This window comes from Strix aluco, chromosome 14, assembly GCF_031877795.1.
Source record: "Strix aluco isolate bStrAlu1 chromosome 14, bStrAlu1.hap1, whole genome shotgun sequence".
Classification (NCBI taxonomy): Eukaryota; Metazoa; Chordata; class Aves; order Strigiformes; family Strigidae; genus Strix; species Strix aluco.
Genome location: NC_133944.1, coordinates 20,829,739 through 20,857,662, shown reverse-complemented (window position 1 = coordinate 20,857,662; position 27,924 = coordinate 20,829,739). Strand labels below are relative to the sequence as shown.

At 40.6% G+C, this 27,924-nt stretch overlaps 1 protein-coding gene across 3 annotated transcripts; it reads left to right on the top strand.

The window, feature by feature from the left end:
* Positions 1 to 360: 360 nt before the first annotated feature.
* Positions 361 to 27,516, top strand: MBTPS1 (membrane bound transcription factor peptidase, site 1). Of its 3 annotated transcripts, none has more exons than XM_074839170.1 (23): positions 361 to 426; positions 2,412 to 2,904; positions 4,050 to 4,307; positions 4,720 to 4,923; positions 5,294 to 5,404; positions 6,717 to 6,826; positions 7,206 to 7,322; positions 8,314 to 8,381; positions 9,018 to 9,120; positions 9,868 to 10,019; positions 10,992 to 11,153; positions 11,721 to 11,865; positions 12,953 to 13,141; positions 13,740 to 13,912; positions 14,905 to 15,020; positions 16,996 to 17,152; positions 18,016 to 18,140; positions 19,149 to 19,226; positions 21,600 to 21,740; positions 24,070 to 24,201; positions 24,725 to 24,851; positions 25,532 to 25,662; positions 26,685 to 27,516. In XM_074839170.1, exons 2-23 carry the CDS (start codon positions 2,718 to 2,720, stop codon positions 26,879 to 26,881), a joined length of 3,183 nt encoding a protein of 1,060 aa, XP_074695271.1. In that variant the 5' UTR covers positions 361 to 426; positions 2,412 to 2,717; the 3' UTR covers positions 26,882 to 27,516. The 3 variants fall into 3 exon arrangements, with proteins under 3 accessions (XP_074695271.1, XP_074695269.1, XP_074695270.1); XM_074839168.1 differs by having other exon boundaries at positions 24,719 to 24,851; XM_074839169.1 differs by lacking the exon at positions 361 to 426 and adding an exon at positions 448 to 1,069 and having other exon boundaries at positions 24,719 to 24,851.
* Positions 27,517 to 27,924: the final 408 nt, after the last annotated feature.

Sequence of the window (27,924 nt, the reverse complement as noted above, 5' to 3'; positions counted from 1 at the left end):
TAAACGGGATTTAAACAAACACATTTATTTTTAGCAAAGGCTTAAATAAAGCTTGAGAAATGTGAAGCTGTAGAACATCCCGACTCCCCTCTCTCTCTTAGCTCCTCAGGCGCTGCCTGCCCATCGCCGCCGATAACATCCACGCCTCAAGTTTTCCTTGCAGGAGTTAGACCCGACTCAGCCACATCTGACTACTCAGTTTCTCAGACAACCTTCGGACGGCGGCGGCCTCCCGGTCCGTACAGCGCTGTCCGTTACCGCAGGCCCGGCCCTGCCACCGCCCCGCACATGCGCGCTGCCGCTCAGTCCCCCTCCCCCCCCCCCGCGCCCTGCGCACGCGCCCTGCCGCCATGGGGCTCTCGCGAGAGCGCTGTGGTAAACAGTGCGCAAAATGGCGGCGGCAGGCCAGGCGGCGGCGGCGGCACGGTGAGCGCGGCGGGAGAGGGCAGCGGGGGACGAGAGTGGGACGGCGACGCTGCTGCTGCTTCCGCCGCGCCGCTTCTGTGCGCGGGCTGGGGGGAACGCTGTGCTGTCAAGCTTTGGGGGGCGCGGGGCGGGCAGCACCCGGGCCTGCAGCACCCGGTCGCCGTTCCCGGTGCTTGCTCCGCCTCGTCTCTGGGGCTGCCTCGTCCGCCGCCGTGCTCCGCGCGGCTGCAGCGCGGGGCCCTCCCCGCTCTCCGGCTGGCTGGCGCTACCCCCTCAGCCTCTCCCGGCCGGGGAGCGGGTTGGGAGCGGCGGCGCTGCCGCGTACGGCGCCCGGCTGCTCTCGCCGAGACGGCGCTAACGACCCGCGGTAACGGGCACCGAATAGATGAGTTTACTCGTTCGCTGGCTGTGGCGCGCTGGGCACGGGCAGAGCTCCCTGAAGGGGAGGGCTCCTCTGCTGCCCGTGGCCCGAAGCCTCCCCGCCGCTGCTCTCTGAGCAGATCTCAGCCGGCGAGCTCTGCGGAGTTCCCATCGCCCGGCCTGGGGTACCCTCGCTTCAGAAAAAACAGGAAGTAACTTCAAGTGTAGCTGTTCTAGGGGACGGACAAGTTGGCAAGTTTAGGTTCCTATGCAGCTCCACACGGTAAGGGTATTAAACTGAATAAAGCTGTGAGCGTGCTGTTCCCTTGCTCTTAGTTTCCATCATGTTTCAGCATCGGGCTTACATACAATCTGTTATCAGCTGTAAAAATGTTTTGCTCATTTGTGCAGTTGTTTTTCTTATTTTATTACTCTAGAGTTTATAAGCCAACAAAGTGATAAGGTAGGCAGAGCTCAGCCAAGATCAGTGTCAATGTACTGTAACTGTGTTTAGTTTCGGGATGAAAAGGGAGCTTTGTAATCCCAAGCAGTTCAGAGTCTGTCATGGCGTTGTCAGTCAGCTAGAAATAGAGGGGAATTCTAGCCCTGTTACAAGAAATACTTGAGAATGCTCAATAAAAACAGAGTAACAGCTGTCACATGCAGACTTGATTCATTCTGTTGTGCTGTGAAGTCAGCCCATCATTCTCCTAAATACTGTGAATCTCCTGATAACGCTCCTGCTTTTCAGTCCTGGTCACTGCAGCAACTTAGTTCTGCTCTGCTTTTCCATGTGGTGTGACAGACCAGACAAAAATGTTTCTCTTCACTCATTCACTCATCTCTTAATGGCTTTTTATCTATTGCTAGTGAAATGTTTGGAATTTAAAAAAGTACCAGCATTGCAAGTTTTTTCAAATGCTTGTTGCACCTCGGAATGTAAAGGCAAGAAGCTTCCCCTCCACGTGAAAAACACTTTCCTTGAACTTCACATTATTACATCTGTAATCCCAGCCCTTATTTTCTCATGTGCCCATGTTGTAGTAACTCACATCCCACCTCAAGAAAATGTGAAAGACTTTTTTAATGCTGATTTTCTCTTACAAGCACAGGGACTGAAAGTTTGCTTCCTGTAGTATTTCTTGTCCTTACCAACCCTTGTCACAGAGTTTGAATTTGATTCTCCTTGGGTAAAATGACATGCCATAGCAGAATTTCTATTTGCCATGTTTCTGACTGGAAAAAAGCCACCATGCTCTTTTAAGCATCTGTGGACACTTTTTATCATGTTAATATTTTATTTTGTGCTTTACTTTTTCCTTGCCATGGGCCGGGCACATCATTTTGTTATTTTCACACACCCTTTACGCACCGGGTGGTAGAGTTTGGTTGTCACTGTTGCCTGTTCTGTTGTCAGGTTAATGCCTGAGTGTTCCACATGTGGTCTGGGCAAGCAAGGAAGAGACTTGAGAGTTTGTGAAAAATTACTAAATGAAACATATGAACAACTTTTTCTGTATTATTTATAATACTGACTGCCAAAGGTGTCTATCTTTTGTGATTTTGAGGCTACACATTTGGACAAATATGAATCTAATTATTTTCTATATTGCCCTGCCTTACAGGTTGGCTTGCAATCAACTTTGCTAATTCTTCTAGGGAGTTAACTTTGCCATCAGAAATGGAGTACAGGACTCAGCTACCACATCCTGAGTGACCGAATCCTTTAATACAAAATGGAGAAGAAGCGTAGAAAGAAATGAGCCTGTTTATAAGGCTTTACCTCAAAAGACCATGAAATCTCTACTTATTTTGGACACAGCTTTAAGAATATCCAGTTGATCAGCACAGTGAAAGCAACGTTTACTGAAACAAAAATGAACTAGTTTATAAAGAAGAAAATTGTGATTTGAATATCTGGAATTTTTGGAATGAAACCATTTTCTTCTATGACCATGAAGTTTGCAAACATCTGGTTTGTTCTGGTTGTTATTTTACTCTGTGGCAAAAAACACTTCAGTACCAGACTGGGGAATTCCTCTCATGAGGCTCACATATGTCCTGGATGTTCCCGCCTTACTTTGAAAGTGGAATTCACTTCGACAGTCGTGGAGCATGGTAATAAAGAGTTAAGCAGTAAAAAAAAAATATCCCTGTGAAGTTCAAGTGTATGTTACTGATTTGTGCTGTTTGTGTAATTGTAACATTCAGAGAGTTTCTGTGGAAGCATATTGTCTGATAAATTCTCTATATTCAAAAAGAGAAAGGCTCTTGGTTTAACTGGAGACAAGATTCAAAGCACAAGAGAAGGAAAAGAGGGGGAAATAAAGAGGATGTTAAACAGAGTGCGAAGGCTCAGGTGGGCAAGTCTGGTCGCTCTGGTGTATTTAGTAGCTGTTTGTTTCAACCCGAACGGTGGTATGGTTGAGGCTCTTTTATGAAATGTAACCACAAGTGGGCCTTGAAGGGGTGAGAAAGGCAAGAAATCTCTGTGGGTTTGTTCAAGAAAAAGTTTGGAAGTGATAATACACACATGGAAAAATTGCAACGATAACTGTGAGGGGAGCAGGTGAAAGGCAAAGTGAGGCACCACTGAGATGGCGAAAGATCGCCTTGACCCTGCGTCCACTTACTGCTTCAGGTACCCATAATGTTTCTGCAGTGAAGCTTGTGTGTGCCTGGGTGCCTACAGGCAGGACGGCCCTAATGACATTTCTGTGCATAGTTAGCCGAAGACTTACTGTGGTGAATGTGGTGGTGTGAGCTGGGGCTGAGGTCCACTCTCAAATCACTAATCCAGATCAAGGACTGGACTGTTGGGACTGGCTTCTTTTGCTGTGTGTGTTGTACTTGGTGTCAGTAATTTGCACTAAAACTCGATACCATATACAGGCTAGGTGTCTTTAATTCATACATGTCAAGAAGCATACTGAATTGGCATATCAAGCAGTTGTTTGTACTGCTGCATGTAACTAAGTCTGTTACGTCACCCCAGCTCGCCCCCTTCATTTCAGCTTTCCATGATATTTACAATTCTACCTTCCTTTCAAAGGATTTTGTTGTGTTTTTCAGGTTTTCTAATGAAAAAAAAAAGCATATAGTGCAGAAATAAATTACAGATTTCAAAAAGCAACAAAAAAGTGCCTCAGATTGTGATTATTTGTTCTGGATAAAGAAAAAAAGAAATATTTGGACCTTTGTGATGTGAATGCATGAGTAAGCAGCTTAAGCATCAGTTCTGATAAGTTGTGCTCTTGTTCCAGAGTATATTGTGGCTTTTAATGGATACTTCACAGCTAAAGCTAGAAGTAAATTTATTTCAAGTGCACTAAAAAGTAGTGATATTGAGAACTGGAGGATTGTACCACGCAACAACCCAGCCAGTGACTATCCTAGTGATTTTGAAGTTATTCAGATCAATGAGAAACAGAAAGATGGAGTATTGACACTGGAAGATCATCCAAACATCAAGCGTGTAACACCTCAGCGGAAGGTCTTCCGATCACTCAAATATTCTGAGTGTAAGTAATTTTTGTATGGTTGCATGAGATCTGCTTTGCAAAAGTCTTCTCGGCCTTATTTCAGACCATCAGCTTAGCATTACGCAAATGAGAAGTGCCCTACAGTTTTTCTTTACTTTACAGAAATCTATTCTTTTGCCTATAAAATCATCAGGGTCTTGTTATACCTTTGCTAAAGTGTGGCAACAGTCCCAACTGCAACGTAGAAACATTTCTTTTGCAACAGTCGATTACCAGAGGCTATGGACCACTATACCCCTAGTAGATAAAACGGACTGATTTTGATCAGAGAAAACGGATACTCACTCGTCTGAAATTTTTGTTGTAACAGTATGATGTGTGTATTTGCATTAAAAGGTAATCTTTTGTGGTTTTCCTCATACTGTATTTTCTTCATCCTCATTCTGTGTAGCTGATCCAATGTTGCACTGCAATGAAACCAGATGGACTCAAAAATGGCAGTCGTCTCGTCCCTTGAGAAGAGCAAGTCTTTCTTTAGGTTCTGGCTTCTGGCATGCAACGGGTCGACACTCAAGCAGGCGTTTGCTAAGAGCTATCCCACGCCAAGTTGCTCAGACCTTGCAGGCAGATGTCCTCTGGCAGATGGGTTACACAGGTATGCTTTTGTCTGTTGGCTTAGAGCAATTACCTTCTTTGAAAAAACAAGTGAAGTGTAAGGAAAGGCTAATTGGCCTGTGTTAATCTCTCATTGGGTGCCAGTTCTGGAAAGATTGAGATATATTTTGTTTTGAGATGCATTGTATACTTATGAAGTATGTGTGTATTGTGTGTATTGTACTTAAGAGAAATCGGTCATATTTATAATCTGTGGTGGAGTTTCTGAATTGGAATATATTTTCTTTAAGATCTATAACTTACTGAGCTTGTAAATTGCATGCTACGTTAAATGTAAACATTTTCTTTGACTTGACAGAATAGAGTTGCTATGAAGCTGAATCAGAAAAAGCAATGCTTTTCTATTATAGGTGCTGGTGTAAGAGTAGCAGTATTTGACACTGGTCTGAGTGAGAAACATCCACATTTCAAAAATGTAAAGGAGAGAACGAACTGGACTAACGAGAGAACCTTGGATGACGGTGAGTTGCTGTGCGCAATTGTCCAACTGTTCCTGACACTGACATGTTCTGTTTCCCATTGTAAAACTGCTGTTGCTGCTGTGGTACTAACATCTGTTGAAACTGATATTAAGCTTAGTTTTGCAGTGTCCCAAGCTCTTTGTACTCATACCAAATTGAAGGAAGAGTATTAAGGTTCCAGGAGGGTGTTGCATAAGTCTCCTTTGAATCATATGTGACATTTCATCATAGCATTTGAAAAATGTCAAGGCAAGAAGACATTATGTGGGCATAAATACATTGTCAGAGTAGGTGGAGGTGAGGGCAAACCCCACAAAGCTGTTTCTTTCCTGTTCCTTTTTTATGTTTTTTGCTGTTTCACAGTGCATATGTATTTCCATACTTACGAGGGAGAGCATTTTCCTTCTTTACTGTGCAGTCCTAAACTATTCAGAGTTTTGGCGCCTTCCTGTAAAGTTTTTCTAATCTATATAGTTTTCATAAACAAACATTACGCTGACTTATGCCCATAGGTGCTCCAAAGAACTTTTTTATTTTCCGTAGCATGTTTGTGTTCCTTTTTCATATGTCAACCCTAACTTGCCCTGACCGTATGCTTTCACAGATTATTAACATCACACAGTCTAGGTCAGTGAGATGGCATTTTAATCCCTTTAGAGTTCAAGGTGTATACGTATCTTGCTCAGTCTTGTGTGCACTTCCATAGTTTTGTCCTGTATAGTATTTCTTTGCATCGCAGCACCTGCTTTTTGTAGCACTTTCTATTAGTTCTGTGCCCAGGTGGTTGCTGAACAGGCAGATTTGGAGCACAGAAATATAATGCATGCAGTCCCATAAAGCAAAAGCTAAATTATTTTTTGGGAGGCAGAAAAAAAAAAAATGTTTTCTTGTCTTATTTTTCATCTTTAACAAAATATGGTTATTGCAGAGTCAGGATAAAAATATTTTAAGGAGTTTACATAAAAATACATTGACCTTGTGACTTGTGTTTTCCAAAATAACCTTTTTCTTTCATGACTGCTTTGTGTGGCTCTTGATTTCATTGGTAGCAATCAGGAGTGGATAGACTGGAGAGTGTATCACTCAGAGTTTCATCAGCTGATTGTTTGGCTAGACAGTGCTGGAAATTCTGGCCCTACTGAAGCCAGTAGCAAACTATGACACAAGAAGACTAGGATTGAACCCAGGGTTATTGTGAAGTCTGTTAGATTGATGTGAATTTTGGTATAGGCAGTGTTTAACAGTACAAATCCTTGACAATGAAATGGTTTGTTTTCTAACATCTTGCTTTGTTTCCTTCTCCCTGTGATAGGTTTAGGCCATGGGACTTTTGTAGCAGGTGTGATAGCCAGCATGAGAGAATGCCAGGGATTTGCTCCAAATGCAGAACTGCACATTTTTAGAGTGTTCACCAATAACCAGGTAGCTGTTTTACAGGTGTTTCAATTTCTACCTTTACAGATTAATGCTGTATTAATCTTTCCTTTAGGAATATTGCAAGTACTTGTAAATGTTGACATATTTTCTTTGATAAGTGAGAAGGATACATCTTTCTAAGAGACTTAGTACAAGATGTCTTACAGTTTCCAAATCTGCTATATTTTTCAGAACTAATGTATGGTAGTCTGATCTGTGTAGTGTTGGAGCAATCACTCATATGTACTGAGCACTAGAAATGCTAGGAGATGATTGTCAGTTTTGTGCTTTATTTTGGTGTTGTTTCTCCTCTCTGAAGTCTGTATTTTCATGGAATCACTGAATTTTCCAATGATAGCTTTTTTCCCCCCTCTTTCTTCCATAGGTTTCATATACATCTTGGTTTCTGGATGCCTTTAATTATGCAATTTTAAAGAAGATAGATGTATTGAATCTAAGTATTGGTGGGCCAGACTTCATGGATCATCCATTTGTGGACAAAGTTAGTATGAGGAAATAAAATGGTCCTGGTGTTTAAGTCCCTCACACTAATGCTGGACTTGCAGAGCTGCTTGTTTGCCACAGCTGCTGACGGTTTCATTTACATGAGAGAAATTTTGTACAGTGTACAGGCTTTTAGGAATATATTTAAGGAATGGGTTAAAAAACCCCAGACGCAACTCAAATATTCACAGAGCTATGGAAGCATGCCCTTTTACAAAATCCTGTATGTCCTGCTAGGAAGTGTGATTCCCAAGCAGGCAACTAAGTAGGCCCTTAATAGAAGAAGCTTAACTGAAATCCACCCTTGGTTTTTTTTTTTTTTAAATCTCTGCATGGTTAATTTATTTCATGGTAAAAATACATATAGTCTGAATTTATCAGCAAATTGTTTAAGAACAAATAGGTAAAAAGTACAGGTAATTGATTCAGATATGTGATAAAGAGATTTGTTTCAGAATAAGGTGGAATTAGGTTTTTGTCTTTGTAAATGTTCCCTAAATTGTTGATCTGTCCTTCACAAGCTAAGTTCACTAAGTGAACTTACATTTTAAAACAGGATAAACTCTTTCTTTGTAAAGGGTAATTAAGGGATTTGAGTTGTAGAAATTCTTCTTTTTTTTTTATGATAACCTGCACTAAAATGTAGTTTGACAGTGACTTCACTACTCTCCCCTGAGTATTACTGGAGGGGATTTAGAATAATTTGACTTTGGCATCTCACTTTGTTATGGGCAGGAGTTTTTTCTTATTTTCACCTAAATACGTATGATTGGCAGTGTTGCTGTCGAGGCTGGGTTATTGGTCACATAATCTTAAGAAAGTTTGGAGCTTAATACTGAATATACCAGTGAGATGTATTTTATAAATCTCAGTAAGAAAGAGGGGTTGGACTTACTGTTTTCTTATGTCAGGCCCCATGGAGTGTATGTGTGTTAGAAGAGTCTCTTTTTTGGTGGTAGAGCCTTATTGTAAACGTTATTTTTTTGTAGGTATGGGAACTGACGGCTAACAATGTCATCATGGTCTCTGCTATTGGCAATGATGGCCCTTTGTATGGGTAAGTTTCAATGACCACTTCAAAGAAAAGCAAATACATTGTTATTATATGTTTCTGGGAGTAGTTGTGCTTGGTCAGGAAGTTTTCCCTCCTCCTTTTTTCTGTAATCTGTTTATAGAAAGTGACTCAAGTTAAACTCTTTCCACTGCCTTTTTCACTTGCTGAAGTAGCACAGCAGTTTGTGAAGTACTTAGCCAAATATTTTCATTGAAACAGTGGAAAGTTAGTAAAGGAAGAATGGCAGTACTTCCAACTAACAGTTTCCCTGTTAGTGTGAGCAAACATCTTTGAGTACTGATTTTGGGCTTAAGGAATATAGAAGGGATCAAGCCAGAATGATTTGTGGTATATTTCTAAAATAAATGCCTAAAAATAGATTTTGTTTTTTTTTCAAGATACATGGTTTGGTAGTTACTGAGTTCATTACTGAGTTACTAACTGCCTGAAAAGTTGCTCTTGCTTGTAAAGTATAACTGTACCAGATAAGACCAAAATTTGTTTCTGTGGAGGTTAAAAATAGTGTCTGACAGAAATCTGATGGCAGCATGTCCATTATCAGGGTAAACTTAAGACTGTGTCTTGTTTTTTGGTTTGTTTGGGGTTTTTTTGGTCTTCTTATCTCCCAACTTGTTCTAGGACTCTCAATAACCCTGCTGACCAGATGGATGTGATTGGAGTTGGTGGCATTGACTTTGAAGATAATATAGCTCGCTTTTCCTCAAGGGGAATGACCACTTGGGTAAGATATTTCAACTATGGCCAGCCACATTTGCAGCCAAAATAAGAGCCTTGGAAAGGGAGCCTTTTTTGAAGGGGCAGTCCTGTGTAGATGGTATGTGTGGAATAACCAGTGATAAAAGATTTCATCAAAGATCAGAATAGTTAAAGACTGTAAGTCTTTAAGCAAGAAGCTTAATGTTCTTTGCAGGGTTTCTCATCATTAATCTTGACAACTTGAGGTATTTGTAAAATGTCCTGTACCTTTTGATTTACTGTGAGGACTTGCCTGTGTGGTTAAATCTGCAAAAAGGAAGGCCTGCTCTTGTCCTTTCTTTAGTTTAAAAACCCTAGGATTTCCAGATGCTACCTGTAACATTGCAGTTATTTGCCTGTTGAACTGAGGTGATGGGTACTGCACACGTGATTTCAGATGAGATTGCATTGTGATCTTGATTAAGGGGACTATTACACGTTTCTGTTTGTGCTGCACCTCATTCATTAGTCAGGTAGCAGTGTGGTTATCATCTTGTCAGTGGTTTCAAGCTTAGTGTAGATACTGAAGTAATTGGCAGTAATATTGACTTTGAAACACGGAGAACCTGTTGTAAACGCCTTCTTTAGGTGTTACTTGCTATTCTGTGATGCTGAACCTCAGCTAATTTAGTTGATAATTTTACTTCTGAATGACTTGCAGTTTAAGTGCCCAGATGAAGCAACCAGTCTTTGTTATGTATTAGTACAATAATCCATCCATTTTCTTTCACAGGAGCTGCCTGGAGGTTACGGTAGAGTGAAGCCTGATATTGTTACTTACGGCTCTGGAGTGAGAGGTTCTGGTATGAAAGGTGGATGCCGCTCGCTCTCTGGGACAAGCGTAGCATCTCCTGTGGTGGCAGGTGCTGTTACTTTGTTAGTAAGGTAGGTCTTAAATGAGAATCTCTGAAAAGGTACTGATGCAGGAGGGTCTTAAAGGCCCTTGAAAGAACCCACCAAATAAAACTAAATTGTGTTTAGAGGTAGGAAAACAAACTCGGAGGATGAAATCAGAGTTCTTCTGCCTGAGACATTACCTTGTCTGGCTAGCTCTAAAATTCCTGGGAAAAACTTGAGAACTGTTTTGAATAATAGTTAGGTCTTTGAAAATATATCTAGGGAGAACAAAGTAGTTTTGTCACATTTTTTAATCATATTGAATTGCTGAGGCTCAGTCAATTGTGTTGTAGAAGAGCAGGCTGCTCAAAGTAGGCACCTGTAGCAGATAATTATCTAAGTGCTTGGGAATTTTATAGGATTCAGGGTTTTATGGCTATTAGCTGATCACGTAAGTCATCTGTTGCACACTGAAGTACGTGAAAGGAAGGTGGGAGTTGCAAGTCTGTACTTTGTGTTTGTCATTGCTACTACATAAGAATGAGATGAACCCTTATTTGAGAAACACACCAAAAATTCAAAGTCATCGTATTTCCTCCATAAAATTGTATGGTTTTCATTGAACAGCAAAGGTATTTTTCCCCCCTGGAAGAGTCATGTTGTGAAAGATACCAGCAAGTTTCCAGTTACAGAGACTTTGATTTTCAGAGCATTTTATTCAGCCTTTAAAGATACTGTCCTGATTGTAACGACTGCTGGTCATGGAGCACACTGTAAGGAGAAAAATTCACGTAATACTAGTTTTTAAGAGAAATGTGTCAGAAACTTGTCACTCTTCTTCAGCTGTTCCAGTGAGAAATCAAGTAATAATAGACACATGTGAACAGAAGATGTTACAGCAAACTGATTTTTGATTGCATTTTCTTTAAATCAAATTACTGTTAAGGCAGAATGGTAAACAAGGCTAGCTAGAAACTAGACTAAAGGCCACCTAATGTGATCTATTGTTTCCTATTTCAGCACAGTTCAGAAGCGTGAAATGGTGAATCCAGCAAGTATGAAGCAGGCACTTATTGCATCAGCACGTAGACTTCCTGGAGTCAACATGTTTGAACAAGGCCATGGCAAGCTGGATCTTCTGAGAGCTTATCAGATCCTCAACAGCTATAAACCACAGGCCAGGTTAATTTTAATCCTTAATTAATCAACGATACACTATAATCTGCTGTATTCTTTTAAGAGACCAGGTGATGCGTGTATAACTCAGTTGAGCAATCTGTGCTTATGCAACAACGAGAACTTCCACAGATTTTGTTTAATCCTGAAGCATGAATTTTGACAAGAGAATGGATGAAAAGTCAAAGTATTTTCTGCCTAAGTTATAGCAGTGTACGGGACGAAGTGTCTGTGAGAGCTAAATTACTTTCTCTTCTAGCCTCAGATGTTATGAATAATGTAACCTAGAACACAAAAGAAAAGTACTTAAATTTTAACTTTTGAGAATAAGAACAATCTCACTGTACTGAAAAGTTTGTGTGTGTGAAAATCTTCACAAAACTTTAAAAAAGAAATTAGAGAGGATGGGAGCAAGATTTTGGGTCAGATTTGGGAAGTGAGGTGAGAGCTTGATAGAGTGATTATGACTGGCATGTTTTATCTGTAATTTTTTCACAGCTCTGTATAGTGGCATGTTCTTCTGTTTATTGATTTTTTTTTTTTTTTAATTTTACCTTCTCCATCCTGCTGTAGTTTGAGTCCAAGCTATATTGACTTGACAGAATGTCCCTACATGTGGCCCTATTGTTCTCAGCCCATATATTATGGAGGGATGCCAACCATTGTTAATGTTACTATCCTTAATGGTATGGGAGTCACTGGGAGAATTGTAGACAAGGTAAGACTTAATGTTGTTCCAAGTTCTGACTATTAATGTTGCTCAAAGCTTCCCAGAAAAGACTATTTTAGCTATGAATTTCATAGAACAAATCAGATTTTTTACTGCTGAGAGCAAGAGATGCAACGTGTTTGATTTTAAAGGACGCACCCAGATTAGTAAGATTTGTCAACATAAGCTGTCTACAAGTTTTCAAGCAATGCACTGGTTACAGGGGCGTGTAGTGTTTTATCTTTGTAAAACCAGTTTGGATTGACAGGTACTTAGAGATTTCTTTGTATTCTCTGGTAGCATTTAAAATCTTCTGGATAGACTTTCCTCATCTTTTTTTTTTTTTTTTTTGGGCTGGAGCATAAGTAAGCTCAGTAAAGAATCCTGACATTATAAATCATGCCTCTTGCATGGGTCAAGACGACCTGAATGTAACTTACCAAGGTCTGCTGCAAAACCTGTTCTTTTACACGAGTGATGTTGAGCATGTTGGTTGACTAGGGAGGTTTTTAAATCTTTTTTTTTATTAAGCTTTAAGTAAGTTTAAATGTAGAATTGATACAAGTTAAATAAGGCCAAAACTCTAGCCAATGTAAATGAGCTTAATTTCAACATTTTAGTGTGAATCCTGAGGTCTGTTTTAGGTTTAAGCTTACATTAAGGGGCATTGGAGCTCTTATCCAACATCATTAGCTTGTGGTAATACTCAGACACAGCTGAGGTAATTTGCCTGTATCTGTTATAGCCATAGCTCTCTTTGGTACCCAAGGGATATTTTGGGTTCTTACCAATGAATTTTTGCACAGGACGCCAAAATGTTAAAACAGGTGCACTTAGGCCGTATGCTATTCATATAACTTCTTAGAGAGTCTTGCCTCTGAAAAGCCTCTGGTCAGATCATTAAGTCTGTCACAATTAGGTTGATTCACTGACACAACATCAACCTTTTGGGCTTTGTAGACATTTTAACATTGGACATACTCTTCAGAAAAGCTAAGATTTGTTATTTCTTTGTGCAGAGGGAGAGAGCTATGTGTGCAGAAACTAGAGACTGCAAATACTGTTTTACCAATGTTCTGTATTCTGCATTTCACAGCCAGACTGGCAACCCTATCTCCCCCAAAATGGGGATAATATCGAAGTGGCTTTCTCCTACTCCCCTGTGTTGTGGCCTTGGTCTGGATACTTGGCAATTTCGATCTCTGTAGCAAAGAAAGCAGCATCTTGGGAGGGCATTGCTCAAGGTCATGTTATGATCACAGTATCATCCCCTGCAGAAAATGAAGTAAGTTCTGTGCATTTTGCTTTTTCTGTGTTAATAATTATTAAAACTGCTTTCCGATATACAAATACCTTCTTTTTAAGGGGTTGCTCTGGTCCCGTCATTTGAAGCACGTTAGATTGGGGTCAGAAAATTGAAGAATACAAATAATGATCTGTATAGTTGAGAGCAGGATTAACCTGCAAAGTGGATATGCTTTAGAATCAGAAAACCTCTCTTTGAGGCTGATTTCATAATTTCATTTGTTTATTGTGAATTCTAAGTAATGTGTTTTGAAAAAAAGAAATTACTTAAATACATTTCTTCTGGAACCATGCTTAATTGCTCCTGAGGAGTTTTTAAGGTTTTGAACGATTGAACCAAATCACAGTTGTAACTTATTTTAAATATCTTACATTCTGAGCATAAATATAAACTGTTGAGTGCAGAAGAAATACTATGGTGATTTAAGGCAAAAGTCATCTCTTTGTCTCCAGAGCTGGACTGGTGACTAAAAGTAGATTTGATACCTCCATTTTTTAGGTCTTTTACAATCCACAGTTAACTGGTGAATGTTCCTGTGGGGAAAAAGGATTTCACTGTAGTTTGTTCTGTCCTTCAGTCTAAGAATGGTGCAGAGCAGACTTCAACGGTGAAGCTTCCAATAAAAGTGAAGATTATTCCTACTCCACCTCGTAGTAAGCGAGTCCTTTGGGATCAATATCATAATCTCCGTTATCCACCAGGATACTTCCCCAGGGATAATTTGAGGATGAAGAATGATCCATTAGATTGGTATTTATCTCAGGTTCTATTAAATCAGTATTTCTTGATTGTGTGTTAATGATATGGGATGACTTTACTGAATGCCAGAGAGCTCTGGCCTTTTCCAGTGTAGCATGGGATTATCTTTTCTAAGAAATCCATGAAAAGCACTTGGACTCTGCATGCTTTTGGTGCAGGATTTTTTGTGTGCTCTGTGTTTTATTCACATGAAATGAAAAGCTTATAAAAGCACATTTAAGACACTGAGATTTTTGTTTGGCTTTGAAAGCGTAGCATTATTTTTTCTGCCCTGATTTCTCCCAGGAAGTTAAGGGGGACAGTTTATTAGCCACTTCAGCATTCGCTTATCAAAAAAACATGAGAAATTTGAAAGACTGAATCATAAAGAAGAAACCCCTTGTCTGTTGAGGGAGACTCTTCGAGGCAGGGCAAGTCTCAGCTGACCTGTTGTCTTTCATAGATGGAGAGGGGAACCATCCATAGGAAGAATCATGCAACAGTGTATAAAGGAGGATTAACTGAGTCAGTCACCAAGACACAGGCTTTTGGGAAACTACTTGGAGCATGCAGATACAGCAAATGCACAGGAACACTCTGCTGAGTTTCAGCAATTATTTGCAGGTGATCCTGTGTGCTCCTTCCAGTTAGCAGTTAGAACTGCTCTTACTGGCTCTTTTGCGAGGAGGAAGTCCCCTGAAGAGCATCTGGTTTTACCACAGCAGTGTTTCTCTGTGGTGTCATGCAAACATGTGCTTTGTAAGGAACACGCTTAATCTCTTGCTTTGACTGTATAACTAACTCTTCTCTGTAGCACTCGGAACCAGTGTAATTTGTGAAGAATTTTGCAAGGAGGAGATGGTGCTTGGAAAACTACAGGTTATAATTTGAAAAAAATGGACCTTTTAGAAAGGAAACTGGGAAGTAATCTATAATTAGAGGATTTAAATTGGATTTCTGCATGCCAGATTTAAATGTATTCAACACTTTTCTCTTTTCCTAAGGAATGGTGACCATATCCACACAAACTTCAGGGATATGTACCAGCACCTCAGGAGCATGGGGTACTTTGTTGAGGTTCTTGGTTCCCCGTTTACATGCTTTGATGCAAGTCAGTATGGTAAGCATGAGTTAATTGCCTTGTTCTTCATACTGTTAAATTCTCCCTAAAATGGCTTGGTTTTTGGAAGACTAAAAATGTTGTGGGGGCACAAAGAGAAATTCTCATGGTAGTGGAAAAACATTATAACAGTGGGTGTATTTATTACTTACATGCTCCTATTTGGTTGTGTAAGGTGTTGCTGCAGAAGCTTGCTTGGGAGTCTAGTAGAATTAGTGCAGTTTTCTATCCTTATCATGAAAAAATGTGAGGGAAGCCCACCTCTGAGGGAGTTAAATAAAAGTCCCTCTGTACTCAGTCCCACAAAGGCAGAACTGTATTTGCTGAAAGATTTGGCACAAAGTGAAGCATGACGTGAATAGCAGACTGAAATCAAAAGTGTCCATTCTGGTGGTTTTTATCTCAGCAGTAGCATTTTAAAGCATTGGTCTTTGCGGATAAATAAAGGAGTGGGGAAAGTATTCCATCCAGCCATATGCAATAGCAAAGCAGTATGTGGCTCGTTTCTTCTGTGTTCATCAGGAAGGAGATTTGATAGATTTGCCAAGAAGGGGAAAAACCAAGCAGTCTGTGATCTTTTTTGCTCCAATATGCCCCTCTATTTAACCATGACATGCTCCAACAAGACCCTCTTCTCATTTGAGCTGTGATGTTCTTCAGTGGACTCTAAAGTGAGGGTGCATTCTCCTGACAGTTTTCTGGAAATGTTGTTAGTAGTAATCTTTTGTTTATCTTGAGTCTTCAATAAATATCTCACCATTGCTTTTTGAGTTGTAGCCCTTAAAAAAGTAGCAAAATAGTTTATCTTCTGAGACCTCTAGTTTTATAGTTGGTAGAGAGCAGCATTAAGGCACTTCTCTCTCCTCTGATTCACCCTTACATTGTACCTCATTTGATTTGTAGTTTGTTGATCTTCCAGAATTTCCTCAATGGGAAGAAGTGGGGGGCAAAAAGTGCAGTGGTCTGTGGTCCGTCTACCACTTCTCCCTAGCTTGTATTGTCTGCAAACTTGGTGAGGGTGCACTCTGTCCTGTCGTCCATGTCATTAACATGGTCTCTACGGGATCTTTATCAGAAGGCTTTCCAAACACAGACTGACTGGACTCGTAGAATTGGCCTGGTTGAAAGGGACTGTGAGATCTGGGGTGAGCATCAGTGCTTGATCAGATTGCTCAGGGTATTGTCCTGTTGAAATTTGCACTGTCTCTGAGGATGGAAATGCCACCACCTCTCTGGGCAGTCAGAAAGTGAAGAAACAAAATGTCTTGATATTTAGAAGCAATCTAAAAGCATAAACATATTGTCAGGGAATAAAAGTGTATTTTTCTGGTTGTGCCTTTCAGTGATGCAGAGAAGGTTGTGCTTGCTTGTTCCCAGGGAGTGGGAGAGGGTTATATGTAAGTGGCAATGGCACTTTAGTCAGGTCTGCTAAAATGCAGCTGTAGTTTTCAAGGTCTGCATCAAACCATGTTTCAGAATAATTGCTGTCTACCTGACTGCAAATCTGCAGTAGTGAGCAGAATACCTTGTAGAATTGGAGCAGTGAAAAAACCTTCTGACTGGGGAGCATCTACAGTAGCACTTTAGTTTGGGTCAGCAGTGAATCTCTTGATTGTCCTCTTCTGCCACAGTTTGGCTTGGTTTATGGAGCATTTGGGTGAGACCAAACTGCAAAATATACACCCGACATATGCAGGCATTCAGTTCATGAGACCACACAAGCACAAGTCATAAGTAGCACTCTCAAAAAGCATACCATGCTGCCAAACTAATTTTTGGATACATTTGTAAACTGAAATGTCTTATATTTCCCATCCTTAAATGTGCCTTCTTTAGGTGAGCTGCCAGAGCAGGGCACATGGACCAGATGTTATGCAAAATATGTGCTTGTGTTGACTTTTGCATGGGTTCTTTGAATAGCTGTAACATTACAGTGAACAGCCCGGTGAACTCCTGGTTTTGCTTTTACACACAGGGACTTTACTGATGGTGGACAGTGAGGAAGAGTATTTTCCTGAAGAGATCACCAAGCTGAGGAGGGATGTTGATAACGGACTTTCACTTATAGTGTTTAGTGACTGGTACAACACATCTGTGATGAGAAAAGTCAAGTTTTATGATGAAAACACAAGGTACTGATTTCTGCCAGTTCTTTGGGAAATAAAATGGCATAGGATTGGCATTTTATGCAGATATTACTCTAAAAATCCCAAATGTGGTATGCTGTACTTGAATGCTTGCATGCTACCTGTAAGAAGGGACTACCTGAAGAGCAAAATTGATGTTAAGCTGCAGCTTAAGGAGAATAGCTACCTATTTTATCATGATTGCAGAGGCCCCCATTGTAATATAATCCTTTAAAGCTCAGAAAAACATTTACAATGAAAAGAAATAAGAAATTGGAGACTGACAAACAAAGAAAAATGGATAAGTTTTCACTTTCGGGGAGCAGAATAGAAAGAAAATGTGCGTTGTAAACAGAATCACCAAGTTGTGCACCCATTATTGAAATCATTCCAGTGTGTTATATAGAGAGAAAATACACTAATATCACCAATGGTGATAAAGACCCTCATAATTACTGTAGTTGTCAGGCTGTTTTGTGTTACTGTTAAGCTAGAAAGATCTGTTCTGCAGTTTGTGAGCAAGCAACATTTTGCTTCATTAGAAAAATAGGAAGCAATTGACACAACCATTGTTTTTGCCTCACCTTAGCTAAACAAAGAGCCTAACTGAATTTCTTTCTAGCAAATTGAAGTTTTCCATAGAACTGAAATGCACTGAGAATTTTACATTAGTACTACTTAACTTTTGCTCAAAAGCATTGGTGTCAAAGCGAGACAGCTGCTCACATGTCCCTGGAGTTAAATAAGGCTTTGAGATGTAGTTCATTAAGTGACTGGAAAAATCTGCATCACACCTGACTTTTCATTATACAAACTCTAGGAGCATATTCTATATACTGTTAAACTGTGTTACACTGTAATTTTTACAGGCAGTGGTGGATGCCTGATACTGGAGGTGCTAATATACCAGCTCTCAATGATCTGCTTTCTGTCTGGAATATGGCCTTTAGTGACGGGCTGTACGAAGGTGATTTTACCATGGCAAATCATGAAAGTGAGTACTGCAGTCTGTTGCCTACACAGGCTACAGTGTGCTGTTTGGAAAACAGTTTTCTGTGAGACTGGAGATTGAGCGAGAACCAAGGAAACCACTTAAATTCAGTGAAAAGAGTCTCATGAGCATGCTTAAATGTTTTCTTCCTTTGTAGATTGTATGTGAAAAATTTTCAGAGCCGATAATGAGTGTCCTCAGGTTAGGCTTGCATTCCAGGTGCTGATACTTTGAAGAGTCTTGTTGGGGTGTGTCTCTATTTGTCTAGACTATAAATATTAGTTGCTAAGTTAAAGCTTTTGGTTTTAATTTTGCAGTTATGTGGAAATTTGAAATTCTGGAGGGAGAAAATCGATAGAGACTTTTTCCTTGGAATACGCCAATTTAGACAATGTTTCTAAATTCCTGTTCCTGTAATCTTTTGAATTGTTCCCCCTGAAATGAATATGTTTGATTGGTTTCAAGTTCAAGCTTTGTGGTTAGGCCACATGTCTGTGTGACCTTACTGTTTTCTGACTTTCTAGGTCTAGTCAGTCTTGTTTTTTTTTATCTAACCAAGTCACTCGATGTTTTCATGCTTTGTTTCCAAATCTCTTGTCTTCTGGCTGGTTCATTTGGAAAGTGTCTGTGAAAAGAGAAGGCACCAGTGTTGAGGGCTCTATATGCTCACCAGTGTTGACTGAAGGAGACAGGTTCTCTGTAGTATAAATAATGACCTAGTGTGACATACTACCTTTCTCATGGCATTTGATTAAGCTTTTCAGTTTAAAAAGATAATGTCGAGTCTCCTAAATGGAAAGCTTTGAAAGGAGTATGTAAAGGTGAATCTGCAAAAGCTGTCCTTAGAAATGCCATCTCTGTGAATACACTTATTGGTCAAAATACGCAAATTCAGAGCAGTGTTCCTGGGAATGTTTTCTTCTGTGCTTGTTTTAACAGCTTGCTGACATATGGTGGGAAGGGAGGGAGTGTCATTTTTAGTCTAAACTGCAATTTTGTGATGTCTTTCAGTGAATTATGCATCAGGCTGCAGTATTGCAAAATTTCCAGAAGATGGCATTGTCATTGCACAGACCTTTAAAGATCAAGGTATGTGCTTCCTTGTCTTTTTTCTGTGCTTTAAGGAGACCTTTGGAGTCGGTGCACAAGCAGTTACAAAGTGTAAAGGTGTAAAAACAATGAATTTAAAAACACATTGACAAGGTAGGTATTTTTTCATTTTGCCTAGAACACGTAGCTGGATGCCTAATAGGCAGCTGCAATATTACTCTGTATACAATTTTTATATAGTACAACAATATCCAAGTGTATTTATGAAGTCTTGTGTTTGCTGTATGTAAACACATCTGCATGTACATGTGTTGTGCATCTTTGGAGGGGAGGGGATTCTGTTGTAATTGTGTTACTTGTCCACATTTTTCACAGATTTCAGGTGCTACTGAATTATATTCCTTAATCACTGCCAAATTTGGTGTGAGTGTTATGGTAGCTGTGGTGATCTGCGGATATAGGCAAGGAAAATTTTGGTAGACAAAATGTCACCTGCTAGACTCTCGTAAGGGAAAATTTTAGGCACACAGGAAACGTGCTCTCAGACTTGAGTGATCTGTTCTCTGTGCATATCCATTTTCTTTAGTTTTATCATAATATCTTCATTTGTGAGGTGGTAATTCAGAACTGTAATGGTAGCAGGCCATTTAAAAAAAAATTGTAAATCATGGGTTTTATGAGCCTTTAGGAAGTGCTGTGTAGGACTAAATGACCAGAGCTGTTAGCATGTCGTGGGTCAGGTCTGTGTATAGAGCGTTTCAGTGTGTGAGCAGAAGCACATGCATAGCTTCTGATATAACTCAGCAGCTGCCAGAGAAGATCAGCAAGTTCATTGTATTTTTTACTTACGATGCACAGTAGGCATGATTATCTAGTGGAAAAATTTTCTGGAACAGTGAGGAGCTCATCCGTGTGAGCCTTTGGAGAAAAGACGATATCCCTGGAATGCTGTATGCTGGTGACTTAGATATTTCTTTATGCGTGTGTGTGTGTGTGTGAGAGAGAGAGAGAGTGTCAATTTGACAAGTAGCCTGCTAGACCTGCTTTTTCTGTTGAATACTTTTCATTGCAGTTCATGAAGCAAAAGAGCTTCGTGTTTTGCTTCTGCTATCTAAAGGCAGTGTCTCAAGTAAAGGAGACTAAATATTTAGCATTTGAAACTTGTCTTATTTTGTTTTTTGAAATGGGTGTTAGAGGCAGGAAACCTTTAACCTAAAGCCAGATTTCTCCATTTTAGTTCCTTCATGAATTCGGGTGGTTTCCCTCCTGCTGTTTATTAGCTTTCAGTTCACAGGAGTTAAAATGATTGGATGGATTTGTAAGATGGATTTGTAAGGTTGATAGCCAGGTGTCCTCTGGGTTTTGCTGCACATACCCGTTCATACTGGGGAGGTTCCTGTGCTTTTTTCATCTTTTCTGTTCATCGATTATAATTGTAAATATCTTGCAAACATGTCTTTTAGGTTGACAGTTTATTATTTGGATACTTGCAGGGCTTTTGGAGGCAGGCCTTTAAATGAGATACTCCTTCAAAAATTACTCTTTACAGTATTGGTACAAGTGTTTCAGAAAAGGCTGAGAAGCAGATCTCTGAACCATGGCAGGGCTGGATGTACTGAAAACTGGCTCTGCCTGCTGGTTCAAAGAGCAGGTGGGGTGAGGAGGGAGCAAAATTTGCCAAAGGTGGGGGAAGCTGAAAGTTGGGGTGGAAGGTGAAAAAACTCATGTGAGTTTCTTTTCTCTTTTTTTTTTCTTTTTTTTTTTGGGGCTTAGATATTCTTACTAAACAGTACTTTTCTTTGTTCTGGAATTGAAAGTACATGGGTAACTAGTAACTGCAGAGTTGCAGAGAGATCCAAGCCCAGCAGTCTTTAAAATGGGCTTCCCCTGAACGAGTTAAATCAAAGCCTTTGTCTTGCAGCTATTGCTTACAGAGACACAGATGTTGTTTTTCATGGAATGTCTCTATTCTGTTTTGTTAGTTCCATAGTAGATTTTCTTGTAGCAATAGGTAGGCATGGCAGCAAAGTAAGCTGGCAAAGAGCAGTGTGCACTGTGATGGCTGATTCTTAAGTTACCGTGTCCTGTAGAATTCTGCAGAAGAACTAAAATGACATAAAGTGATTTGTAAGAATGTTTTGATTTTAAACCTGCTGCTGAAAATACTAGGATTTTTCATTCAAGCATGTTGAAGAAAATCCAGGTTGTGAGGTCTTTTTCTGCTTCTCCACCAAAGAAAGGAAAACTTAATATCATAACATCATGGGGTTTCTGAAAGCATTTTGCCTAACTGTGTGACATGAAGAGTGGCATAGCTGCATGTGTAAGCTTGCAATGTAGGCTGTGTTGACTTACAGGTAAACTGATGTTGATGCTTTGCAGGCTATGAAATTTATTTGTGCTTTGCTTTAGGTCTTGAAGTTTTAAAACAGGAGACTGCTGTAATTGAAAATGTCCCTATTTTGGGACTTTACCAAGTTCCTTCCGAAGGTGGTGGCAGAATTGTTTTGTACGGCGACTCTAATTGCTTGGATGACAGCCATCGACAGAAAGGTGTGTAAGCTTTGACCCACAGGAAGAGTTACTGTCTTAAGCTGACAGCTGTCCTGTGGGGTTTTTACAGCTCCCATCAGAAGTAGCTGTTTTCTAGGGACTCTCTAAATATTCCTAACTGGGGATTAATCTCAATTCTGCAGAGCTCTACTGAAAATGCTGTAAAGTGCAGTTACAACAAAAGACTTCCACAAGCTTTGGGGGCTGGTTTTGGGGTGGGTTTCTTTGTGGGGGAGGCAGGGCTTTGGTGGGGGTTTTTTGCTTCTTTGGGGTGTTTTTGTTTCCAGAAAGCACTAACAGCTACACATGCTTGATTTGAAGTTGTGAAGAGGCCATTAGGGATTGCTTCCACTCTTCCCCAGTTGCGTTTTCAGAATGTTTATGTAGTACAGTGGTTTTTATCTTCTGAATTTGCTCATCAGCATGCCTTGTTCCCTTTGCAGTGTTTTCTGTGAGGATTTATAGTAATGTTCAACATTTCAGTTGTGCATTACTATTTTCAGGTTATTCTACTTTGACACAAACCAGCTGGTGTAAATATGTCAGAAAGTAGGAATTTCTGTTTGGGTTTTCTAAGCATTTGTTTGCAGCTCCAGATAGTAAGTGTGAGAGTTATGTGTGCCTGCAGTTTCTGTGATTCCCGGAAAAGCCATTCACTCTGCCTACACACTGTGGTTGGTCCTTATGAAACCTTTTTTCTAGCACTTGGTCTGATCTGACTCTTCATATTTTTAAGAGATTGACTGGGTTTCTCATTACATGTAAAGCACGAGCTGGTAGATCTGTGGCTCGAAAGGCAGAAGATAATCCAATATGTGAGATCTTTTTCTGCATTTCCACTGAATTTGATGTTCAACCTGAATTTTCCTTTTGTGATGAAAAGTACATTTATAATTTTTTAAGATTTTGTCACTGACATTTTAAAATATTGGGTTATGTAATCCATCCCTTGCCTAATTTATTTAAGTTTAAAGGAACTTACTGCCTAAGGGAGCTTTCTGTGTAGCTCATTTCTTTCTCTCGCAAATAGTTTCTTTTTCTTTGAAAGTTCTCTGGTTTTTCCTCACCTGTCTTTGGGTGGCTTCCAGTGAGTTGCTGTAACACCAACATATTGGTGCCTACGTGCTTGCTGTAGGTTCTCGAAAGCACGTAGCATAAGAGAAGACACATAGCTTTGTAATAGAAAATGACACTTTGTGACTCCCCTAATGCTGTTAAATTCAGTGTGACCTGTGAAGCAAGAAGTGGTGTAAGGCTCTAAAGAAATCCTTTAAAATTAGCTTTTAAGTTGTGAACCAGGAACTGTGTCTCTTGCAGAGACATCGGTGGCTTTAACTGAGGTAAATTCCTAACATTTGTGCATATAAATCCTTAAAATCTGATTGACCTCTTTAAAAATCAAAGGTGAGGGTTTAAGGGACACCAGGATTATGAAGATTAATTCCCATTCCCAGCCAACTGTTCCTGGGGGGAGACATTCTGAGAAAAATAGTTTGCTGTGTGGTGGAAATAGCTGATAAGGGATTGTCCTACTCCTGCAAATGGAAGTTTTAGAGAATTGTGATGTTAACTAGCTGGATTGCTTGTTTGTTAGGGGTAGCTCTGGATTAAGGTAGTAGTAATTCAGGAGAAAATCAACATGAGGGTTTGTGTGCTGTTGAAGTGCAAAGGAAAACCACGATCAAGTATATCGTGGCATTGATTCCCAGCCTGGTCTGTGCCACAGCTGCTGTTGGTACTGCTTTTGCTTTAGCTGGGATGTAGCCAGAACCTTTCCCCTTCATTTGTTTATTTATTTTTTTAAGCTTGGAAAAGCAAATGAGTCGTAACTTTCCACTGAAAACACTACCTTTTTCTTACTTTTCTTTGCAAGGTATTTATTTTGTCCTTTCAAAAAAATAGTTAGTTCTCCATTGCCCTCTTAAAAATGGTATCAGAAGCTCTGAGCTTTCTGTGTTTCCACACCAAAAAACCTCTTAATTTTAGCAGGGACTTGGATGGCCTTGCACAACCTGAAATTCCCATATTTGAGACTAGTTGTTTTATGTCCTACTCCCCAAAAGAGCCTGATTTGGTACACAAGAGAATATATTTTAAGACTGAACAGATTATTTCTGTGTTTGTGTATTGAGGGGGCAGGGTTGTGGGATGCTTGTTGAAAGTGGCATCTTTCTGAAATTGGGCCTAGGACTTCAGGAGAAAAACAAGAGCCAGAAAAATTGATTGTACTTCGAAATGTTGTTACAGCCTTCTAAACAGAAAGATAAGCTGTTTGAAATGTGGTATAATACATATCTTGTTTTGGGGCTTGGGGCTATGAAATCCACAGATTGCTTTTGGCTCCTGGATTCCCTCCTGCAGTACACTTCTTATGGAGTGATGCCGCCAAGTCTCAGCCATTCCGAAAACAGGCAGCGACCACCGTCAGGAGGAGGCTACTCTCTCCCCGAGCGGATGGAAGGTGAGAGCCTTAATTACCAAACAGTCTGCAACTGAGGGAGCGTCAGGGTGGAATTTAGGAGGACTCAGGCAGACCCCTTGAGTTATATGCCAGTAAGGTTAGTTTGGTGTGAGCTCTACAATGTTCTGTTGTTTTACTGGAAGAGAGCAGTTACTGTAGGGATTTGTCGTGATATAGTTGTGATTCGACTAGAGAAAAATGTTCTGTTCATAGAGCAGGAGTTTTCAGATGCCTAGTTCTGCTAGGGAACATTCTAGTTACTAGCTACGGAGCATGTATAAAGCATTTGGTCTTGTCTTACATGCTGCCAGCAAAACTTGCATTACCTACCATTGTAGGTGCAGAGTCTTACTGTTTCATAAGGTACCTTTTGGTTTATTCTAACCAAGATTTAGCTACAAGTTGTCTTTACTGTAAAGAGCTCCTGGTTTTACAGCAGCTTTCTTTAGCTGGAGGCGAATGTCAGTAACTCTTATCCTTCCAGTCTTTTGGTAACCCAGTCTGTCTCTGCTGTGAGTTGCAGGTAACCATTTGCATCGATACTCAAAGGTGCTCGAGGCTCACTTGGGAGACCCTAAACCCCGGTCCCTTCCTGCTTGTCCTCACCTGTCCTGGGCCAAACCACAGCCTTTGAATGAAACAGCCCCCAGGTTAGTATATATATTGCTTATAGTTATACAAGAAGTCTCACTTGAGTTCAGCTGAAGAATTACTTGTCCCATCTGCTTCTGAAAGGGACAGCTAGAATGCCTTTCCTAGAGAAATATCAGGTTGCAAAGAGGAAGTAATGATTAATGCCTCTTCAGTGAATAATTCTGACTCACCTTATAGCTACACTCTGAAACTGGGAGATTTTAAAAATAGTTTCACAAGTCATTTCACTGTTGTGATTGAGTGATCCCAACTTAGAGTGAACGGTTTTGCTTAAATCCGTCCTCACTGCATGCCTTTGGAATAGTTTTCTGAAGCAGCTTCTTGGACTGCTGCCTAACTTCCTTCTGTGAGGCACTTTGTCAGTCACTTCAAGGAAAATGTGTCAGCATATAGCCCATACTTGTTTATGGAGCTGCTAATGGTTACTTTTGGTAGTCTGTGTGCAAGAGAGTTGTTAGCAAATAGTTGCCAATCTAAGTGTGTCCCTGTGCTGTCTGAATTTAACTTTGGAGGTCTGCAAACAACAGAACCTACAGACTGGATCGGATTATCATTTGGGTCCAAACTAGTGAGTTATTTCTAGGTTCCAACTGTCACATTCTCCATACGTTTCTACAAAATTCCTGGCATTGCTGAAGTAAGTGGGCAGAAACCCCTGTCTTTAAATTTCTTCTAGCAACCTTTGGAAACATCAAAAGTTACTGTCAATTGACCTTGATAAAGTGGCTCTGCCCAGTTTTCGACAGAACCGACCCCAAGTGAGACCATTGTCCCCTGGAGAAAGCGGAGCATGGGACATTCCTGGAGGTAAATATTGAAAAGTTTGAAAGTTGCTGTTTTGCTTTGCTTTTTGTAGAAGCTTTGAAAAAAAGCCCAAACAGGACACAGCCAGAAGAGAGGCTTTTCAGTTGTGAAAAACATGCAAATAATAGTATGGCTGTGTTGTAAAAGGCTGACTGATGAAGCAAGAGAAATATTTTTGCATATGAATGGTTTATTCAGAAAAAAGCATGCGTGACGTACTGGGAGGAAGATTTTGGTGGGTGGTTTTTGGGTAGTTGAGGTTTGTTTTGGTGCTGTTCAGACCCACAGGTGTCAGCAGCAGTCCCTGTCCTTGAGAGCTGTGGCTAGATACCTCCTGCTAATTAAAATGCCTTGTGTGAGTGCACACAAGCAGAGTCCAGAAGAGTTTTATCGGAATGGTGCCTTGGGCAAGGTGTTACAGTAACAAATGATGTAGAGCACTTGAAACAGCTTTCAGTCTAATGGTGGGCTACTCTCTTGTACGGACTTGGCCCTGCAGGCCCAGCTGGAAGTTGTTTGAAAGTCTCATGTGTCCTCTTTCCCAGTCTGAGCTGCTAGACCAAAAGATGCCTGTAAAAACGAAGGGTTTGGCTCGGTAGCTCATCCTCACCGTGTACGTGCATGGTCTCTGAAGCAAGCACAAAATCAGTTTCTTCATGGCATCAGGATTTGCTGTGATTTATAGGGATTACTTAGTGGTAAAATTATGGTCAAGCATTTGCATCTCTCTTCTGATGCAGAACAGAAGATTGTTGTTACAGGGGAAATCTGGGTTATACTTTCACGTGCCCGAATAGGGTCAAGGTGGAAATGCTGGTGCTTTTCTGTAACATTAGCATCCTGTCTTATTTTCACTAATCGGTCTGCAGTTGTTAATCTTCCTGTCTGAAATGTAATCAGATTAAGAGCTGTTTCATCTTTGAACAAGAGTTGCCGTTGGATCGTTTTGGTAGGTAGCGCTAACACTGCAAAGACATCGTAGCTCATGGGTCACTAGTCGCTTCCAAACCTCCTTGCCTTTCTAGGTATAATGCCCGGCCGGTACAACCAGGACGTAGGACAGACTATTCCGGTCTTTGCTTTTCTTGGTGCCATGGTAGTGCTGGCATTCTTTGTGGTGCAGATCAACAAAGCGAAGAGCAGGCCAAAGAGACGGAAACCGCGAGTGAAACGACCGCAGCTTATGCAACAGTTTCATCCACCAAAGACGCCTTCTGTGTGAAAGCTCTCGCTTGCCAAAGATGACCTCCTTTGCCCGGTTGCTTTCCTGGGTGATCGATCGCTCCCAGTGAAGGTGCAGCGAATGCGGCACTGATCGTACTAGTAATTCGCGCCTGACATCATCTCATAGTCTTTGGTTTCTGGAGAGAAAAAAAAAAAAGGACCTCAGTTGATTGTCTGTACATAAAACTGCAGCTTTAAGCAGCCGAAGCCACCAAAGACTTGAATACTGTTTAAATGGCTGCTTAGTCACTACATATCCCAAGAGGGGGAAAATGGACCTTTTTTTTTAAGCTGACCAAACTAAAATTTATTTGTTTAGAGGCTATTTTCTATATTTATTGTTGGGGAGGGCGGGGGGAAAAGTCACTTTAAGGACCTCTGCTAAGGAAAAACAAGTGCATTTTTTTGGATGGAATGCAATTTTCTAGAACGGTATTACCCTGAAGAGTATAACATACACCATTAAAGGAGAGAGGGGGCGAGAGAGACCAGTACAAATCAATGAGACATACTCCTGCAGTTTATTTTTATAAAGTCAACTACCATGATGTTTTGTAATTTTTGGTCATGATTTCACCGTTGTTGGTGAAGCAGATTTTCAATAAATATGTTATCTATATGAAGCTGAGACAATGTGCTAGATGGCTTTTCTTTCCACCGCCAGTTGTAGAGAGCAAGTTGTTGAGTAGAGAAAATATTCATGTCTCCCCTCTTCCCCCCATATCTGTATCCTTAACAGCAGGAGCTGTCCCAAGCTGCAGACTTTCCTTTGGAGCATTAACTGGGCAGTCCTACGAACGGCGCTCGCCCTGAGTGAGCGCAGAGTTTTGAACACCTTCAAAACTGCAGAAACAGTGAACAAGGAGAGGGCTTCTGAAGGGCTGAAAAAACTGTCATGAGGGTGACACGCCTAACAGCAGCGTGGTGTGTCACAAAGCCAAAAGCCCTCTCTCCTTTGGTTTGTCCTGCATGAAAGCCTGTGACTTGTTACGGGCTTGAATAAGGATGCAGGCACAAGTTGCCCCTGACCACGTGGTGTCG

Excerpts from the sequence above, each read along its gene's own strand:
- MBTPS1 (XM_074839168.1), top strand. The coding sequence starts at position 2,718 with ATGAAACCATTTTCTTCTATGACCATGAAGTTTGCAAACATCTGGTTT. Across the intron at positions 5,405-6,716 it reads CGAGAGAACCTTGGATGACG|GTTTAGGCCATGGGACTTTT; the intron begins GTGAGTTGCTGT and ends TCCCTGTGATAG. Across the intron at positions 17,153-18,015 it reads TTTTATGATGAAAACACAAG|GCAGTGGTGGATGCCTGATA; the intron begins GTACTGATTTCT and ends TAATTTTTACAG.